Raw genomic sequence first — 20,082 nt, 5'->3', positions numbered from 1 at the left:
GAAAAGAAAATCTACTGACAGGGAACAAACATTTGGCAATATCATCTCAGACAACGGTCTCATGACAAAAGTTTACAGAATCCTACAGGACTTCCACAAGGAAAAGACTGAAAACACATAAATAAAATGGGCAAAAGATAAAACATTTCACAGAGATAAAACATTCAGATGGCCAACAGACATGTGAAGAAATGGTCAAAATTACTGGCAGTGAGTGAGATTCAGATCAAAATCACAGTGAGATACCATCTCACCCCAGTAGAAGTGGCAGAGTTTATTTACTAGGACAGCAAGCAGTAAACATTAGAGGATGCAGAGAGATAGGAACTCTCATGCACTCTTGGTGAGATTGTAAAATGGTACAACTACTCTCATTTTGGCATTTCCTCAAAAAGCTCAACTTGGAAATTCCATATGACCTAGCTATTCCACTACTAGAAATGTTGTTGTTATGTTCCATCGAGTTGCCTGCAACTCACAGCAACCCTGTGTACAAGAGCCCTAAACGCCGTTCTGTCCTGTTTGAACCTCGCTGTCTCAAACACATTCATTCCCACAACTCCACTCACAGAATCGATCCATCTCATCGAGGGTCTTCCTCTCCTGCACTGTCCCTCCACTCTCCCAAACATGATGTCCCTCTCCAAGGCCCAGTCCCTCCTTGCAACATGCCCAAATTACATCAGATGAAGCTTCAGAATCCTTGCCTCTAAGGGCCAAACTGGCTTCACCCTCTCCAGGACAAACCTGTTTGTTCTCCTAGCAGTCCATGATCTATTCAAAACTCTTTTCCAGCACCACAACTCAAAGGCATCAATTCTCTTTGTGTCATCCCTATTTACTGTCCAACTCTATGATGCATAGCGTGTAATTGCAAAGACTATAGCCTGGATCAGGAATAAATGCTAAGAATATACCCCAAGAAAGTTAGAACTGAGACACCAAAGGAGATTTGTACACTAGTGTTCATAACAACACTGAATATGGTTGAACAGCATCAAACCATCACAAGACCATGAAGACCGCCCAAATGTCCAAACACAGTCAAATGAGTTGAGAAATTTGTGGTACATTCACATGAAATACTACGCAGCACTCAGGAGAAACAATTTCTAAAATTACTTTATAATTTGAGAGGAACTGGAGAACATTATGCTGAGTGAACGAACTTAATTTCATAAGGACAAATACTGCATAAGACTATTTTAGAAATAGAGGGTCGAGTGGGAGCAGAGGGGTGAGGATGGGCGGGGGTGGATATCATAGGGTCGCACAATTTGGTGGGAGGGAGGGGTAGGTAAAGGAAATAGGAAAGATCCAACCAGGATCTGGAAAGACAGAGTGATGGTGGGCATAATTCCATGATGATTAATTTTGTAAAACATAATGGGAATGATTGTATGAAATACAACAAGAGTGAAGGATAGTGTGAAACACAGTGTATATGAACTTTGTAAGCAAACCAATGTAAAAAAGAAATTAAAAAAAATCTTGGTGGAAAGAAGAAAGGCTGAGTTAATAACCTTGAATATGTAGTTCAAACATCCTTGCTTTCTGAATGTGAAGAGTAGTACTTTGTGCTTATTGATATAGTCCAGTATAGATTACAGTTCACCATGAAGAAAACAAAAATCCTTAAAATAAGCAACAGATAGATGGAAAAGAAGTGGAAATTACCCAAAGTTTCCTTTTCTTGGACCCACAGCCAGTACCTGTGTGAGCAGCAACATTTCACTCCGTTCACCACCATTCACTCTGTTTCATTTCTGAGGCTGTAAATCAGAACAAAATTTCATCTTCTGCGCAGTGGCTGGTAACCCAAGCCATGGTATTTTCGGTTTCCGTGTGTGTGTGTGTGTGTGTGTGTGTGTGTGTGTGTGTGTGTGTGTGTGCGCGCGAGAGAGAGAGAGAGAGAGAGCGCTCGATAACGAATAGCAGAGAAGAGCAAAAAAGTTGATGGCTTTAAATGATGGAATTGTAGTGTTGGCAAAAGGGAGCTGTGGTGTGGGTGGAGTTGCACTGTCAACCCCAAGCCAGGCAGTTGGAATTACTAGTGTTTCCTGCCTGTTTCAACCCCGTTTTTATTTGTGGGTTTCCCAGTGTTGAGAAATAAGACAATTCTCTGGACTCTGTAGCTAAATTTTAGGCTTAATTAAAAATGGCTCTGATGTTAGGTGTCCCTATCCTAGAGGAGATTGAGTCTTTTCAACTTCTTATTTCTAGTGGGGATATTGAAGAAAATTTCCTGGAATAGCTGCTTGGGCAATTAGAAAAATGGAAGGAAAAGAAAATCTGAATTTTTTTTTAATTTTCATTGTATTATTTTTACATGTACCGTCAAATCAGATCTGACTGGTAAAGGAGGAGATTGCCCCCTCCTTCTCCAGCAGAGCATCTGGTGGATTTGAACCGTGTACCTCTGTGATTGCAGTGCAGCGTCTTGCCACTAGGCCACCAGAGCTCCCTTGAAAATCTGAATATTTTTAAAGATGGCACCTGACTTTGTGAATCTCAAAGTGCGGGGTAGAAGCAGTGCTGTTGCGGCCAATCATGAGCACTGTCTGTGCCCTCAGATGTGGAGTGTCGCCTGCCTCAGTCCTCGGCAGAGAAGCCCTTCCCTTGAGCTGTCAGGTGTGGAGTGTTGCCTGCCTCAGTCCTCGGCAGAGAAGCCCTTCCCTTGAGGAGGATAGATGCCCTGTGACTTCTTCAGGCCCAAAAGAAATGGACTAATGCTGCTGGTTTGTGGAATCAGATTCTCCCTACTTGGTCAAGCTTTTTACGTCTCCTAGTCTCAAGATTGATTATTTTTTTGGAACCATGACAGTCTAGAGAACAAATTTCCCAAGCACATTAAACAAGCATGGCCTTATAATACAGCTTTCCACTAGTCACTGGGACAGTTGTGCCCTGAGCTGTACTGATCTTAGATCTTAGCACATCCAAGGTCTCTGGTAGTTCCTGAACCTGCTGCCTGTACATAGTAAATTGACTGTTTAAGGTAATTTGTGTTCAACAGGGAAAAAATAAATGCTTTCCTGGGGACTCACTTGCCCTTATTATACATGGCGGTAAAGAAGACTTTTAGAGCATAGAGTGTAGTTTTCCCTTTTAAGAGGATCTCATTACTTTGAAACCCTTTAGGTTTACCAGCTAGCGGGGTTGGCAGAACAGTTGAGAGGAGTGCATCTTTTCTTCAGTTAATTTCCACACCCACCCCCCCGACTTCTGCATTTTCACAAGAACTTGGTTTCCTGGTTCTTTGTACGTTGTGTGACTGCCCACAGGCGCTGCCAGGAAGGACCTTATTCTGATTGGGCATCAATATTCTCCTGTCCTTGTCCCTGGATTATCAAGACATTGCAGAGCTGTTTCACTTGTGGTTAAACAAGTCAGTGGTTAGAAAGAGTCTTCTATATAACATTTGAAACAGGCTGGGCTTCATGGTGGTTTTGGGGTACTTTGATTTTAGAAGAGGGATCCCTCCCATGGGAGGACCTGTTGGCCCCTGAGCTCACCTGGCTCATTCTCTCAGCTCTCCTTAAGGATAGAGGACGCTGAGCCGTATGAAGCTGGTAGGTGATACTCGGAGCTGTGGAAAACCCTTTGATTACGTTGTCAGCAATTGCAGGCCTTTCGTCGCTTTGGATAAATTTGGGGACCTCAAACTGGGAATGATAACCTTAAGCCAAGATTTTCGTAGTTCACCACCTTTCTTGGCTCTGGTGGGGGTAAGGTTTCACCTGCCTACTTAACGTGTCTGCAAAGTCTGACAGAGGTTTATTCCCTTGGCCTGGCGCCGTAGCTGACCTCATCCTGCCAGTCTCCGCAATGTATCAGTGTTGAATAGGATTAACTAGAGGCAGAATTATGAGATGTGCCTTGGGTAAATATCAGGTGTACTTGATACCTGTTCCCAGGCTGCTTAATAGCCCTACTTGTCTTCAGCGCCTGTTCCTGGGGAATGAGACACTTGCCTGTGTCATCAGCCAGCTACCCAACAGTGTTCAAGACAGTCCATGTCCTCTTCTTATTTTACTGGCAAGGTCATTACATGGGATTAAGAGCATTCTCTAGCTCGAGCATCTTCTGTACTTGAACTCCCAGCAGCCTTCCACCAGGCCTTGGAGGCTGTGCTTCCGATAGGATGTGACTTCCATCCTTCTCCCCTAAGCTGCTGGTGGACTTGGAACACTGGAGGCATGCAGCCTTTACCAGTGCAACATGCAACAGACTAGTGCACTGGGGCTCTTGAAGAAAGCCAGAGATAACTAAGGCTCTGGTGGCAAGAAGCTGTACTGCAATCCCAAAGGCTTGATGTTTGAATCCATCCACCAGATGCTCCACAGGAGAATGGGTAATCTCCTCTCGTGTGATTTACTGCCTCTGCAAACCCACTGAGGGGCAGCTGTGGGTTGGTTCTGACTCAACAGCAACCAACAGCTACAGTGGAGCTAATTAATCCTAGACCTCTTGCCTGGGACGTTAGCGGATTGCTTTTCATGACCCCTGATTTAGCTAAAATACTTCTTACCAGGAGGGTACTGGACCTTGGGAACATAAAAGGATTCAAGAACATAGAAGAAGTGTGATGGAGTCACGCAATATAAAACATGTATTGAAGGGGGGAAAACCACACCATAATTTGTAACATTAACTTACTCTTTCCAATCATCTTACTGATGACCACTAATGAAAGTCTAAGAGCCAGTTGTTTCATCCATTCATTTCAGAAAGCCAATCTCTAATTTATCTGTCCCTATCAAACCAGAGGGCATCTGCCTTTATAGCAGAGCCGGTCCGGAGGGCACCATCAGGTGGCAGCTGTCGTGACCCGCTCAGTTGTCAGACGTCTTTTCTTCACCCATTTGGGTTCTGGTCTGCACATCCCAGCCATCTGTAGCTCGATCTGGTGGTCACCAGCTGCAAAGATCAGTCCTTCCATTTTTCCTCTTGCTTGTCTTTCCTTCAGACATTAGTCTTTTCACTCAGCAGTTGCCAAGAAACTCAGTATCAAGTACACAAACTTGATGTCAGAGAAACCTTAACACACAACCCTTTTAAGACACCCAGTTTCCCTAGCTCTCTTCCAGGCATATTATGCATGTGCCCTTGGACCTCTGTCTTACTGCACAGGTGAGCCTGGATAAGGGCCTAATAGGTTGGATCCAAGCAGAGCAGCAGCTCTTCATTTAATAAAAGCTGTTTTCCTTCCATCACACAGACGGTAACCTCAGGTTCCACTGACGTGCTGACTGACAGAGTGCTCGGCTCTGGGAAGTCCACGGGGCATTGTCAGTCAGTCTGTCTGTCTCTCACTAGAGAGGTTGACAAGGAGGGAAGGTGTCCTGGAGACTCGCCTGTTGGGTGGGCTGTTTGGGGTCGCTCAGGGCAGTCCCTTTTCCAGAGTCCTCCCCGCTTGCTCTGTCTGCACTGGTTTGGCTCCAGCTTTGCAGGTTTCCATAGCCGTGTCGCAGCGCTCCTGGTATTTGGGACCTTCAGAACTCCTTGCATAAGAGCACCTGGCAGGTGAGCTTTGCATGCCATCCTTTCATTTATACACACACACATGCAATTTTTAAAAAATTTTTTTTCCAATAAGCTTTCTCTGTCCAGTTCCTGTTGTAAAAGACCTTAAAGTTTTCTCTGCCAGCCCTGAGCTGGGCATCGCTGGCCCTGCACTTGCTTTGAGCTGATACCTGGGGTGTCTGCATCACAGGAGGTGTGCCCAAGATGGCTTCCCTGTGTTTGTCTCCTGTGGTCTTCCTAAGGGCCTCTGCACATCAGTTAAGGAAAACCTTGGGGGGTTGGGTTTTTGTCCTGGATCATACCTTTAACCTTTTCACAGGTAATTGTGTTAGAAATCCCTTTGCCGTGCCCTCTGAAAAAGAAGTTATCGGGCCGCTCGTTCTAGCCTGATAAAAGTGTTCTTGAGGATCTCACTGAGAATTTATCTTGGGGACTGTCTCCCCCTCCTTCCTTCTACCCCGAATTTGAACATTTCATTGGTTGCATAGCAGTTGATGTTAGTTCAAATGTTAGATTGTTTTACAAATTTATCTTTACATTGTTAGGGTCCTCTGAAAAACTACCAGATTTCTCTTTCCAGTGACCTGAGTCAGACGGAAGCCTGGTGTGGAGAGCGCGTGGTGGCAGGGATGTGCCCGTCGGATCTCTGGGCTCAAGCAGCTCGGCCGGGCTTGATGAACACTGCAACAGTGGGCTTATCGCTTCAGGCTCTGAAGAGGCCTGTGAGAGCTTGAATCTGTGGGATCTCTCCCTGTCTTGTCTTGTATGATGCAGGTCTAACATTAAAGTATTACAAGACACTCACTCAGTCTTTGGCCACTCTTCTTGGCCTCTTAGCTGACAACAAGGCCAGTTATCCTATAGGAGAATTAGCCTTTACAGCTTTAGGCCATCTAGAGAAACTTAGACCAGTTCTGCAGTACACAGCCTAACAGACTTCTTCGTTGACATTTTGACTTCCCAGCCTAGGTTTGCGATTCTTGTTTTCTCCCAGGTGAAGACTAAATCCTAACGTTTTTTTCAAAATAGACCTTAGATCAAGTGTGGGAGTGCAGAGGACGCATTTTCCAAGGGGGATGCACAGCATTTCGTCAAATACGTAATCATAAAAAGATATCTAATCAATAAACATTTAATTACCTGTATTTTAGATAGACAATAAATAGTCAAACACAGATTAGTCAAAAACAGACAATGAAAAAGTTGCTTAAAAAGACTTGGGAAGGGGAGCTCTGGTGGCCTAGTGGCAAGGAGTTGCAACTACAATCCCAGAAGTGCACGGTTCAAACCCACCAGATGCTTTGCCGGGGAAGGAGGGACAATCTCCTCTTGTACCAGTCAGATCTGATTTGATGGTACATTCACACAAAAATAATAAAATAAAATTTTAAAAAAAAGACTTGGGAAGAAGGAGCCGTGGGACGACTCACCAGTTGGAGAGAAACCGAATGAATGTGAGGCCCTTGTTCGTCTGACCAGTGGGCCCACAGCTGGATCTTTTCCAGCAAGTGTAGCCTGGGGAGCCTAAGCGGGTGTGGACCCCTGACCACCCCACTCCCCGTCCTGCTCTCCTTAGGATTCTCTCTGATCTAGTGCCTTTTTTGGGTCAAGTAAAGAAGTGATGTTACAGTAATGTTGCAGATCCTTGACAACCTAGTAAGGCAGGTTGGAGCATGTGGCTCCCTTGTCCTGCTCTCGCCGGTTCTGGTCTGTTGTATCCAATTCTGAGAGAAGTCAGTCTCTGAACCAAATCCTTTCCTTCTTTAGTCTCGAGGCTGCTCAGTTCCCAGCATACTTCTCCTACCACACACACATTCATACATGGCCGTTGCTGTTTTAACCCAGGCTTAGTGGATTTACAGGACTGTAACGCTTCACCTCTTGCTAATTGAATTTGAGTCTTAGAATTCAAATCACCTCACTTTAGCCAAAGAGTGGGTCTTGGAAAACCTCAGTGCGCTCAGTCAGTCTGCAGCCTCTTGGGTATTCCTGCTGCTGGGCAGCTAGCCCTGTGTGTTTTCAGGCTTGAGTTAGAACTGTAGCTGCACCAAGGTAGCCAGCTTAGGTTCTGGTTTTCCATTCCCTCATGCAAAGGGAAAAAGGAAGCAGACGCCTCTTAACCCGCCGAGCTGGGACTCTAACCCCTTCCCATAAGTCAGCAGCTACCACTGCCTCTGGATTCTGCTGCGTTCACTGCGTCAGCCTGTTGTTTGGAGACTGACTTTGTTGATTGGTAGCCTCCCTGTGTCCATGGTGAGCTGGGTCCCCCACAAAGGTCTCCATGTCCCAAACTCCCATTCACGTTGCCACATTAGTTACTAGAGAAGCACAGGTCAGACCCTGGCTACCAGAAAAACCAATCATGGGTGGCCGTGGAAGAAGTGGTTTTATTATGTATGATGGCATACAGGAGACAAGAGTGTGAGCTTCCCAGATCTGTCTCAGTAAGAAAAGGTTCTGGGTGAGCTCTGGTGGCCTAGTGGCAAGAAGGTGTACTGCAATCCCAGAGGTGCATGGTTCAAATCCACCAGATGCTCTGCTGGAAAAGGAGGAACAATCTCCTCCTGTCCCAATCAGATCTGATTTGACGGTACACACACACACACACACACTAATAAAATAAAAAAGAAAAGGTTCTGAGGAGAGATTGATAGGCCAAGTGTGTTAGACAGATGACACCTTGCTTGCCGAAAGGAGGACTTGAAATGCTGACTGCAGAAAATAAAACTATAGCCTTCAGTATGGATTACATCTCAGTATCAAGACAGGAATCCTCACCAGTCGACCAGTAGGCAGCATCATGATAGATGAAGGAAAGATTTCATGTCAAAGATTTCGTCTTTCTTGGGTCAACAGCCCTGGTATCAGCAGTCATGAAATCAAAAGATGCATTGGGGAAAATCTGCTGTCAAGGACCTCTCTCAAACGCTGAGGAGAAACAATCTCAGTTTAAGTACTGAGATATGCCTGCTTCAAGCCATGATCTCTTCAGTTACTTGCTATGCATCTGAAAGTTGAACAGTGAGTAGGTATAAACGAAAATGCAATGCCTTGGGATTCTGATGTTGACAGAGAGTAGTGAATATCCCATGAGTTACCAAAAGAACAAAGAAATACATTTTGGGGAAGTGCAGTCAGTTGCTTCTTAGAGGCAAGGATGGTTAAGCTTTTTCTCACACGCTGTGTTGTTAGGAGAGGCCTGTCCTTAGGAAAAGATCTCATACTTGGAAAGGAAGAAAGTCAGCAAAAGAGAGGAAGACCGGCAGCAAGATGGATTAATACAGTGATTGTAACAGTGGGCACACGGGTACTGTCGGAGATGATGAGCATGGCACCGGCTAGGGCAGGCTGCAGATCTGTTGTTCATAGGGTTGCTATGAGTCAAATTCAACAACAACAAACCAGAAGAACAAGCTGCTCTTGGAAGAAGTGCTACTAAGATGTAATGACAAGCCTCATCTGATGCGATGGAACGTACTATCAGGGATGCCCTTGTGGCCCTGTAGTAAGAAGCTGCACTGCAGTCCTGAAGTTCAGATCCACCAGCAGCTTCATGGGAGAAAAATGGACAGTCTCCTTGCATGTTATTTACTGCCTCTGAAAACCTGCTGGAGGGTCAGCTATGAGGGGCCTGCTCGAAGGTCCACAGCAAGCTCAGGAGGAATCCGTCCCTGCTGGAGGACACGTGCCTGGTGAAGTTGAAGGTCTGAAAAAGAAACATTTCAACAAGATGAGTGTTGCAGTAGTTGCAGCAGTATTCTCAGACGACAGTACTATCAGAACGGTGCAGGACTAGGTAGCCAGTCATTCTGAGTCAGAAAGGCCTCTTACAAGCGGATAAGTCTCCTTAGAGGGACCCAGGGAAGGGTCTGTTTACATCGAGAACAAAGGAAAGGAGAGAGGGGGTTAATGATTGAACATTGACCAACTTCAGCCTGAAGTCCTTTGAAATGGACAAGTCAGTTACTTGACTAGAACAAACTGAGTTCCCTTATGAGCGGCACCAACCAGTTTGGTTACACTTGCTTACGGAACTGACCCTTAGTAGGTTTTCAGAGGTGAGGAGGTGGCTGCTGGCAGATTTGAACAGAGAGCTTTCGGATTGGTAGTTGAACTCCTTCCCATCAGGCCACCAGAGCTCCCTTAGGATTACGTTGCTGTGAACCTGAATCCCCTGGAAGGCAGCTGCAATAGGGAGTGAGTATAAACAGGTGAGGCCAGAGGCATGAACCTTGGAACACTTCAGTGTGATTTACAGCCTTTGAAAACCTGCTGGAATGTCAGCTATAAGTTCTGACTCAGCAGTCAAGAGAGACAGTGGTAACGGAATCTCAGTGTTCACTGTGCGAGCATTTCCTGTTCCCAACTATGCAAGACTTACGGAGAGAGCTCTCCAGCAGGGCAGGGGAGCAGCATCCCCCAGTGGGGTCGCCTTGCACTAGTGGTCAACTCGCTGTCTGAACTTGAGCCTACCGTTTATTTTCAGCTCTTTTCTGGGCTCTGTGTCCTGCAGAAGTGCCCCTAGGCTAGTGCCTTGTTTATTCTCACTCACTGTGCAAGCTCTAAGCCCACCTTCCCTTTCTGTGCTAAGAATAATTTTATGACAGTTAAACTACAATTACTTTCTCGTGGAGCTTGACTCACACACAGAAATTACTGTTTCGCTGAGCCTAACTTGAAGACATACTGGAGGGGAAAAAAGCAGTTGGCCATTGAAGCTCAGTAGTAGCATGACTGAAGTCAGAAAAGGGATAGCACAGTTGGGAACACAGATGGGTTTTGGCTCAAGTGTATAAGCTCCAGGAAGGAGAACCTGGAGATGAGGCTAGGAAAGTAACTAGGAACCAGACTCAGCAAGAGTAAGGCTTCGCTTAGACTTGGTGGGAGCCATGATATTGTAAGCCATTCAAAGCACAAAACAAAAGGATTTATAAAGGATTGGTGTTTGTGATGAAAGAATAGGCTTGAAAGAAGCCGAGCTGGAGGCAGTAAAGGAGAGTGCTCAGTCTTCCTCACTCATAGCTGGCCCTCCGTTGGGTTTCGAGAATGTAAATCCTGCAGGAGATTGCCAGTGTCTCCGGGAGCCAGTGGTGGATACCGTCTACTGGAGAGGCATGCGTGGTATTCAGGTTTCCCGCCAGAGCTCCCTTACAGGCATTGGGTTCTTGGGTCGTGCGTTGTGTGCCGCAGAGTCTGAACCCACCCATAGCTGACCCGCTGGCAGGTTTTCAGAGGCAGATCATCTCTTGGGAGGAGATAAACTTCCATAACATCATAACTTGGGAGCCGTGAGGGTGGACTTGAGAGACTCGGGAGGGAGACAGCAGTTGCTTTCTTGAGCCTGCACTGCTCACAGTCTCTGCTGTGCACCTGATAGTCGTCGTGTCAGCTCAGCCCGCTAAGGAATGTGAGATGACATCTCACCGTCCTCACTTCCGAGAAGCACGCTGACCACTTCTTCAGAGACACCTGTGCTCATTTGGTGTTCACAGTGTATTCCATGCTCTGTGCCAGCACCTCAGTCAGGTCCTCTTGATTCTTCTTATTTCATTGTCCAGCTTCACATGCATGTGCAGCACTTGAAAATTCATGGCTTGGGTCTGCTTTGTCTTTTAAAGTGTCATCCTTGCTCTTCAGCATTTTAAAGAAGTCGTTTGCAAAATCAGCAGTGCTTGTGACCAAACAGGTTTGAGGAATAACAAAGAATCTACAGTAACTTATGTTTCTAACACGGATAGTAAGTTCTGTTTTAGCCAGAAGTACCAATAAACATGAGACTTATTTTTAAACTCAGAATTGGAGATGCTGGTATAGCAACTCAGTAGCAATTTTCTCACCATTGCCATAAAGAAATAGCAAGGTGGATGATTTTAACAAATAGAAATTTATTCCCTCTCAGCATGGCTCTAGGGATGTGCAGACTCTGTCCTTGGGGGAAATCCTTGTTGATCCCTTGAAGACTTCATGTGACTTGCCATCAGCAGTGTTTATGGGATTTCTTGTTTCATTTTCTTTTATAGTTTAAAAGAGATTGACAAATACTGTCTCGTGCGGTTGTAAAACAAGACTGACATCAGGAGTTGGGAAGAGACTGAGAAAGATGGGAAAAATAATGTGTACTGCATTGAAACAGATGAGGGAGACAACTGTTTAAAAGGGATATGTGATTAGGTATTATTGTCATGACAGGAGTCCAGAACAAAGGCTGCATAGTGGAGTGGACTTGGGGGGAGGGATTGTATAACGATTAAAGAATTTTTCTTTTACTTTCCAAAGAGAAGAGCAAATGGGTGGGGGGAGGGCAGGGAGGAAAAGTGCAACAATGAATGAATGGAAATTCTCAGTGTCTGTAAACTTTCATTAAGATGAAAAATAATTTTAAAAAAATTTTTTTTTTACACCCATGAAAGAATTTTTCTTTACTTTTCAAAGAGAAGAAAAAATTTTTTTAAAAAATACTGTCTCATGAACATAAAAAAAAGCCATTCCCAAAGGGGATTACAAGCACAAGATTAAGGTCAGCCATACTTACTTTGGGGAGGGGACATAATCTTTGTTATAATCTATAACAAATAACTAGTGAAGAGCAGAGCCTAGAACTCTAGGTGAGATTTGGTCCTTGGTCAGAGACTCTATGGCCCAGTGACATGTGAATGCACTTTTCAGATGTCACTTGAGTGTCAGTAATATGACAAGACTTTTTGTTCCTTTTCTAGGTGAGCGAAGCAGGTGTTCATAGGCCCCATGTTGGTGGAATCCACGGTCGCAGCAATGACGGAGCTTACTCCCTGGTTCTGGCTGGTGGATTTGCAGATGAAGTAGTAAGTCATAATAGTTATTTTTCTTTTTAAAAAAAAAATTATTTTCTATTGACCACAGTACAAATTTGTTCTTTAAAACCTGTCTTGGTAATAATTCAGGAAATACAGATTCTTTGTTTTACATCAAATCTAAACCAAAGGTAAGAAATAAGAACCAGGGAACTAGAGTGCCGGAAATGGAGTAATCCTTACACCAGTAATTGATGAAATGGTCAAAATGTCATGAATGTCATCGGCCAGTTTGTATGGAAATTGTCAAAGGGGGATCTAAGTTCCTGGGTAGACTTCAACTAGAAATACAGTAAAATATCATGAAAAGAAAAAAAATTAGAGTATGGATGACTGAGAACAAAACTTAACTTTGAGGTACGCCTCCTGGTCTACAACTCAGGGTCTTATAGGCAAATTTCTCAGAGCCACAGCGTTAGTGTTTTCATCTGTTACAGACATGTGGTCACACACCTGTGGCTTTACAAACATCAGAATTGCTTCTTAGGATTACAAGAACAATAGCAACAACAAAAAGGTAGCTAACCTAGTGTTGGACTTGGGCTTTAGAATAGGCCGAATTGAGTATCTGTTGAGATAAACTCAGTACTGTTTCAGACTAGCAACTTGACAATTCAGTCTCGTAGTGAAATCTCAGTTTCATCCAATTGAAACTGCCTCATAACTGACCCTCCCAACAGGTTTTCCAAATCTGTAAATCTTATGGGAGGAGATTGCCCCCTTTCTTCCTCGAAGGTACGGCCTTTGCAGTCTGTAGCCCCCTACGGACTAGGCCACCTGCCTTGGAGGGTGATAATTAAGTGAAGTGACACCCAGTGTATACACAGTAAGTGCTAGGCTGATGTTACCAGGACTGGTGGTAGTACCCAGTTTTGCAGGCATCAGAAGAGTACTAACAGTCCTGGGGTGTGACCAATGGTTAAGCTCTCAAATACTAGTAAGGTTGGTGGTTAACTCACCCACAGGTGCCCGGAGGAGAGCTATGCCAGGCTTTTTCCAAAAAGTCTCAGCCTTCAGAACGATTGGGTGGTTCTACTCTGCACATGTGGGGTCTCCAGGAGTTGAAAGTGACTTGGTTTACCTGCTGTAGAGGTGTCATGAGTGAGGAGATGGCAGAAATCGAGGCTGTATTATAGATACCCTTGAAAGTCTGGTGAAGGAAATGATCCTTTGTGGCTTTTTGGGGGGAATGCAGTGATCTTAGTTGTACTTTAGGATGGTGTATCTGGTTGTCTTTACAGGAGGTTAAGTTGGGGTGAAAGTCTCATCTTTCAAACAGTTTAGTTAGTGACTCACAGACGAGACATTGCACTCAGTTGAATCTCGTCTTTTTTTTCATCAGGAGAACTGAAGGAGTCAGATAATACTGGCTGAACTTTTGTAGGTTGAAGTTCCTTACTTTCTGGATACACAAAATTTTTTGTTTTTAAGATTGCCGTTCAAATGAGTATATTACAGAAGTTGAATTGAGTTCACGTGATTATTCACTGCTTAAAGAATACTCAGAAATGTGTTTGTTCTGCTTTGAGCACAGTTCAGGTCAAGCTGCCCCAGCATACTCTCCCACGCCTCACCTTTTTTCCTTTCCACTTAAGTACTGCTGAAAGAGAGCAGAACTCTGAGTTGTTGCTATGGTTATGAATGCGGCATTATGAATCCGGCAGTGTGCCATTTGAAAGATGGTTTTTTGACAAATTTAGGGAAATGTACTGCATGGCTCTAGACCTATTTAATAGAATTTCTTCACATGGAACATAACATTAAACAGGAAACGAGGGGGGAAAGGGAGGGGTATGGAGTAATGTCTTAATCCATTAAAATATAGACCTAAGGCTGGCATCTCATTTTATTACATCAGTAACAGCTGGGATTGTGGACTCAATAGAAACATTTTTAAAACCATAGAACTTACAGTTACTTCTTTTAATGTTGTTGTTAGGTGCCCTGGAGTTGAGTCATAGCAACCCTATCCTGTGCTATCCTCACACTTTCTGACACACCAGAGCCCATTGTGGCAGTCACTGTGTCAGTCCACCTGGTTGAGGGTCTTCCTCTCCTTTCACCAACCCTCCACCCTTCCCAGTGTCGTGTCCCTCTCCAAGGAATGGCCCCTCCTAACAACATGCCCAAAGTATGTCAGGCGAAGCCTCATTATTCTTGCCTCCAAAGAGCACTCTGGCTGCACCCTCTCCAAGACATCTGTTTGTTCTCTTGGCTGTTCATGAGAGTCAGTGCTCTTCTCCAACACCACAGTTCAGAGGTGTCAGTTCTTTTTCTGTCTTCTTTATTCATTATCCAGCTCTCAGATGCATAGCAAGTGATCAGAAAGACTATGGCCTGAATCAGGGACACACCTTAATCTTCAAACTGACATCATTCCCCCTCAATAATTTGGAGAGTTCCCTAACTGCAGATTTTCCCAGCCTAGTGCATGATGGCTGGTACCAAGGGTGTTAATTGTGGATCCAAGTAAGATGAAGCTGTTGAAAATTTCAGTCTCCTCTGCATCCATCATAATGTTGCCTGTTGGTCCAGTGGTTAAGAATCTTTGTTTTCTCGACATTGAGATGCAGTCCATACTGAAGGCTGCATTCCATGATCTTCTGTAGTAAGTGCTTCAAGCCCTTCTCACTTTCAGCAATCAAGGTTGTGTCATCTGCATAATGCAGTTTATTGATGAGTCTCCCTCCACTCCTGATGCCAAACTCACTCCTCTTCATATAGAGTCCAGCTTCTTGGATAGTTTGCTCAGGTTACAGATTGAATAAGCTTTTAGTAGAAAGGAAATAATGAAATACTAGTAATTGACCTTTCTCTTAAGTAATTTCAGGTGTCTCTTGGTTTTCAAAAGTTCATTTTATATAACTTTTTTTTAATGGTGTAATTACCACTGCATTTTTATGAAAGACCTACATTCGTATTTGTTTTCCCCAGAAGGATTTTTGCTTTTATGAGAGGGGAGAGAAGTAATTAGCAATTAGTATTTGTTTTATAGCAAGCCATTCAAGACACTGTGCAGATCCCAAACACCTAGAGTGGTGTCCTGAAGCCCTGTCTCCAGGAAGTGCGCTCGGAATCAGGCCGCTGAAGATTTGATCTGTGACAGTGATCATGCACCCACGTTCTTGTTATTTTAGGTTTCACACATTACTTGGCATCATTTGGTAGATTATTTTTGGGGTCCGGGAATGAAACTCTCTGAATGTTTTTCTAATATAAATTAACTGTAAATCTTTGTTTTATGCCATTTGGACATTCAAAGGGTTTTGTAGGAACAGTCTTTTGGAAAGGGAAAACCTGTACTTAGTAGGAAAAGAATGTCATTATTTATAATCATTCAGAATAGATTAAAATGATCTTGCATGGATGAATAATCATGACTTAGCTAGTGTTAACACAATTTAGATACTGGTAGTTTCTTTTCTCCATTTATTGTGATACTCAAATCAGGTAGAGACTTAAGTGTATCTTTGTGAATTTGTAGATAGTATAGAAATATTTTAGCTTGTTTTGCCTCAAGTACACTTCATACTGTCTCTTCAGTATTCAAATGAAATTCTTTTCCTACTTTTTTCCTTTTTAAATAATTTAATGAATTTTTTTTGATGGACAAATGAACATTTTCTTTTTTTAAAAAAAAATTTATTTTTTATTATTTTTTTGTGTGTACCGTCAAATCAGATCTGACTGGTACAGGAGGAGATTGTCCTTCCTTCCCCGGCAGACAGAGCATCTGGTGGATTCTAACCATGTGCCTCTGGGATTGTAGTTGCAGCTCCTTGCCATTAGGCCACCAGAGCTCCCCGGACATTTTCTTTTTATTGTTGGTAAAGATACACAGTCTCACAAAAACATTGATTTTTCTCAAATAATAAAAAAGGATTTTTTAAAAATCTATTATTTTAGAAGAAAACAAGTCTCTTCGAAAAGCGTCAGGACATTTCTGATTGGAGGAACCAGTGAAGGGGAAATCAGATTTATCCAGTTTTAGGAATAACACAGTCGTCGTCTTATCCAGTTGTATAAGGCTCCAAATGAGCCATCTCTGCTTCAAACTGGTAGCAAGGCTGGCAGACAGTGTTTGGAGGGTCCCATTGAGTTTGAACCAGAGGTGACTCCCTCTCCAGAAGGCTGCATCTGTTTACAGAACTCATCAAACTGCTGCTGCTCCAGTTCTGTCATGACTGTTGAGGGCATAGATCTCCGCTCTTTGTCTTTGTTTCAGCTCCTGTTGGGCCGACTTCTGCTTGGCCTTCTCAACTCTGTTGACAGGTTCTTTAACTTTGGGTTTTTCTTTACGTGCTGGTGGGTCCATGGCAGGGCTTCTCAATACTACAGTCAGCTCGGATCTGGATGGCCCAGAAAGGGGCGGCACTTCAATCGGGGACTCAGAAATCCAGGCCTTTTCCCTAATTCTGGATGGAGCATTCCAATTTAATGAATTCTTTATCAAAGTTTACATGACAAGTTAGGCTTCCATATGATGGCCCTCATTGAGCTGCTTGGTTATATCACGTTTACACATTGTGTCTGTGTGCTCTTTAACTGTGTCTGATTTGTTCTGATTCTCCCCTCCCTGTGTTCTCCTCTTTTTGGAAATTGTTGCCCCTTTGGTTTCATGCAGATGGTGTAGGTACAGCACCAGGCTTCCTTTAATATCCCTTCTTTATTGGGGCCGCTCTGCTAGTCCGCTAGAAAGGAGGTCTCTGAGGACAGGAGGCTCAGTTACACATTTGGAATGCAGGGTGGTTTTGAGATGACAGTTTTGGGGATCAATCCTCTGTTCCTCGCTGTGTAAATGGTAGATGATTCTATTGCCTTTGTGCAATATTGGTGAATCTACAGAATATGACATGTAGGGAGTTTAATAATGTTTTCTATGAGATTTTTACGTAAGTTTGCTTTATAAAACAAACTTAATGTCCACTTCAGAATTTGAGCTTTATCAGTAAACAGGTACGGAAAAGATTGAAAATTCAGTTGCGGAATGCTTGTTAAAGAATCTACAAATGAGTATTGATTTTCTTATGGTTTTTAATGAAATATAAATATTTAACACAATATCTCGAGGCCATCTGACTCCTTTTGAAATATTATGTTGATTTTTTTTTTTTTGGCTCTATATTAGAAGGTACCTCCCATGTAGCATTTGGCTACAACTGAGTTATTGGAAAGTGTAACTTCACCGTGGAAGTTCGGGCAGGTGGGAGAATGTGAAGGTGTCCAGCACACAAATTGTGTTTGCATTTTGCCTTCTCTTGGTAGATCCTTGGAGAGAGCCTGCCAGCACGTAGCATCTGAAGCAGATGTTCTCTCTCTGAGCATTACAGAGCAGACTGCCTCTCCAGTCTCCCTTGAAGCAGCTGGTGGGTCTGAGTCACCAGCCTCTTAGTTCGTGCTTAACCCCTGCGCACGCTGAGATAGCAGCTCTTAAAACCATACATGGCTGTGGGTGTCTTAACGCAGAAACCTTTCTCCTCAGGACCGAGGTGATGAGTTCACATACACGGGAAGTGGAGGTAAAAACCTTGCTGGTAATAAAAGAATTGGTGCCCCATCGGCTGACCAGACGCTGACAAACATGAACAGGTACTCTTCCTCGTTAGAGCTGATAAGTAGACTGAAGATTGTTAAGAATTTGGGCTTTGCATAAAAGTTTGATTATAGGTGTATATCCTTTGTAATTTAAACTGCAGAAGTCTTCCATTGAGAGTTAAAAGAAAGGCTCTAAAACAATAGTTGCTTGTAAGCATCCTAACTTATTTCCTCTTAAACTCCAATCTTCCTTAACATGTTGACACTTTTCAAGGAAAGGTGCCTTTGAGAACTTGTTGATACCTTAAAAGAAAAGAACTTTGTATGATTTTACGTGACGTTGAGCAGAAGGTGATTGATCTGCACACTAGGTCTGACTTAAAGTAGCATTCCGTCAATACCAATTTATCACAGTGCTTTTTGAAATGTTATAAAGGGGACTGTTCAGTGATGCCCTCTTTTGACTCAGTGCCCTTAAGGCGCCCCAAAGGCCACTCCCGAGTACACTGACCTGCAGCCCTTGCAGTAGTGATACTCCAGCTCCTGTGGAAACAGTGTAACCGCTTTGAAGGCTTTTCTTTCCTAAGTGCATGCCAACAGCTCACGCCATCAGATAACAACTTCCGCAGGAGAACTTGTTATATTGATCATTTTCTTGATCGTTTTGTGGGGTTGGACATTTTAAATATTCTGCTGTTAAAGGTGTTTTGATATGAATAGCATGGAAGCCAAGTTTTCCCCACTTCTTTGAGTCTCAATTACTCAGTTTTCAGTTTTAAATAGTATCCCCCTTAATTTTTAATTACTGTGTGAAATGAAAAATTACCACCTGTTAGGTGACATAGGGTGTGCTTTTCGTGTCTGTCGTCTGTATTATTACTGACAGTAGGATTACTTGACTAAACCAGCAGAGGAGGCAGGTCAGGTTTGCTGGTGAAATCATTCCTCAAATTCTTTCTCCACCAAAAATGAGTTAGATGTCTCTGGCTCTTCTGGAGAAAGGGCCTTAAGAAGAACCGTAAATACTCTAAAAGGGTTCTGTCCATGCGAGTGTATTTTGAATTTGCACAATGGCCTTTTCAGACTGTCAAATACAAAATTCCTGTTTCCCCTTTAATTAGATTACCTTGTTTGATTGAAATGTCTTTCGTAACTAATGTACATTTGTAATGTCCATTGGAGGTTTCTGATTTTGAACAGTCTGATAATGTCCTGTTTCCCATTAGAGGAGCCAGGGTAGCATGGTGTGCTCCATGTTTGGCAGCTGGCCCAAGGGTCAGCTGTTTGAATCCATCAGCTGCCCCTCAGGAGAGAAACTAGACTCTCCTTGATTTAGATTTGCAGCTGCCGAAAACTGATGGAGGGTGGCCATGAGAGGAAACCACTCAGTTGGAGTATTCTGTTGCGTTTTATTTACTGTATGTTATGTTAGAAAATTGACGAACTTCGAAAATGTTTGCTCTTAAGACCGTGAAAGGCTTCGGAACTGACCCGTCAGCAAAACTAAGATTCAGGCAGTTGCTTATGTGGGAAGCTGGACATCGGTCTTGTGTTTGTCGGAGCCTCAGGCATAGGTGCCTTTTTATCTTACAAACATGAAAACAGATTGGAGAGCCCTTAGCTCTGGCCATAGTTTCTTTTTTCCCAGGTAGTGTACAGTCCAGTTCAGGTTTACTTCTTGACTAAGAGGTAATTTGTCACCTGCTTCTTGATTCTGAGAAGTCTTTCTTGATTATTCGTGGGTCTTCCAGTTCAGAGACTGAGGAGGACAGGGAGGTGATTTAACACGTTGCCGCAAATGATGGCAAAATAGGTTTCTAAGCACAGTCGTCAGTTTAAAAGTGTGCGGCACCGTGATAATTAGAAAAATTGGAGGCAGCCAGTTGTTCAGGCTGCAGGGAGAGTAATGGGTGAGCCTTGCTGCTGTCTGGTCATTATTTAACTCCCTTGGGATCCTGTCAGACGCCTGGACAGCCTCGTCTGAGGAGGAAGTGAGATGGTGTTGCAGTCAGTGGTGGCATTGTTAGACCTGAAGTGACTTGTGAGTGGGCAGATACTCCATAAAGACGATGTCATTCTAACCTAGAGAGGATCCCTCTGTTTTTCTTTCCTCCCAGGTTTTCGTGCGTTCCACTTGCGTTAGAGGTCCCTTGGCAGGCTTTAGGTCTTTGACCACACCTGTTAAAACTAC

The 20,082-nt window shown here is 43.6% G+C and overlaps 1 protein-coding gene and 1 pseudogene across 1 annotated transcript in view; one reads left to right on the top strand and one right to left on the bottom strand.

Annotated features, from left to right (window-relative positions):
* Positions 1 to 20,082, top strand: part of LOC102853655 (E3 ubiquitin-protein ligase UHRF2-like) — a 79,073-nt gene that overhangs the window by 51,878 nt on the left and 7,113 nt on the right. The window contains exons 9-10 of the mRNA XM_006881306.1: positions 12,243 to 12,347; positions 17,839 to 17,945. Coding sequence (XP_006881368.1) covers positions 12,243 to 12,347; positions 17,839 to 17,945 — 212 coding nt within the window. The remainder of the gene's footprint in view (positions 1 to 12,242; positions 12,348 to 17,838; positions 17,946 to 20,082) is intronic.
* On the bottom strand, positions 16,407 to 16,671 carry LOC102867213 (annotated as a pseudogene).

Source organism: Elephantulus edwardii, unplaced genomic scaffold, assembly GCF_000299155.1.
Source record: "Elephantulus edwardii isolate Elephantulus edwardi_28Jun2011 unplaced genomic scaffold, EleEdw1.0 scaffold00014, whole genome shotgun sequence".
NCBI classification, from domain to species: Eukaryota; Metazoa; Chordata; class Mammalia; order Macroscelidea; family Macroscelididae; genus Elephantulus; species Elephantulus edwardii.
Note: the sequence above shows the minus strand (reverse complement) of the source record. Positions and strands in the feature narration are given on the sequence as shown.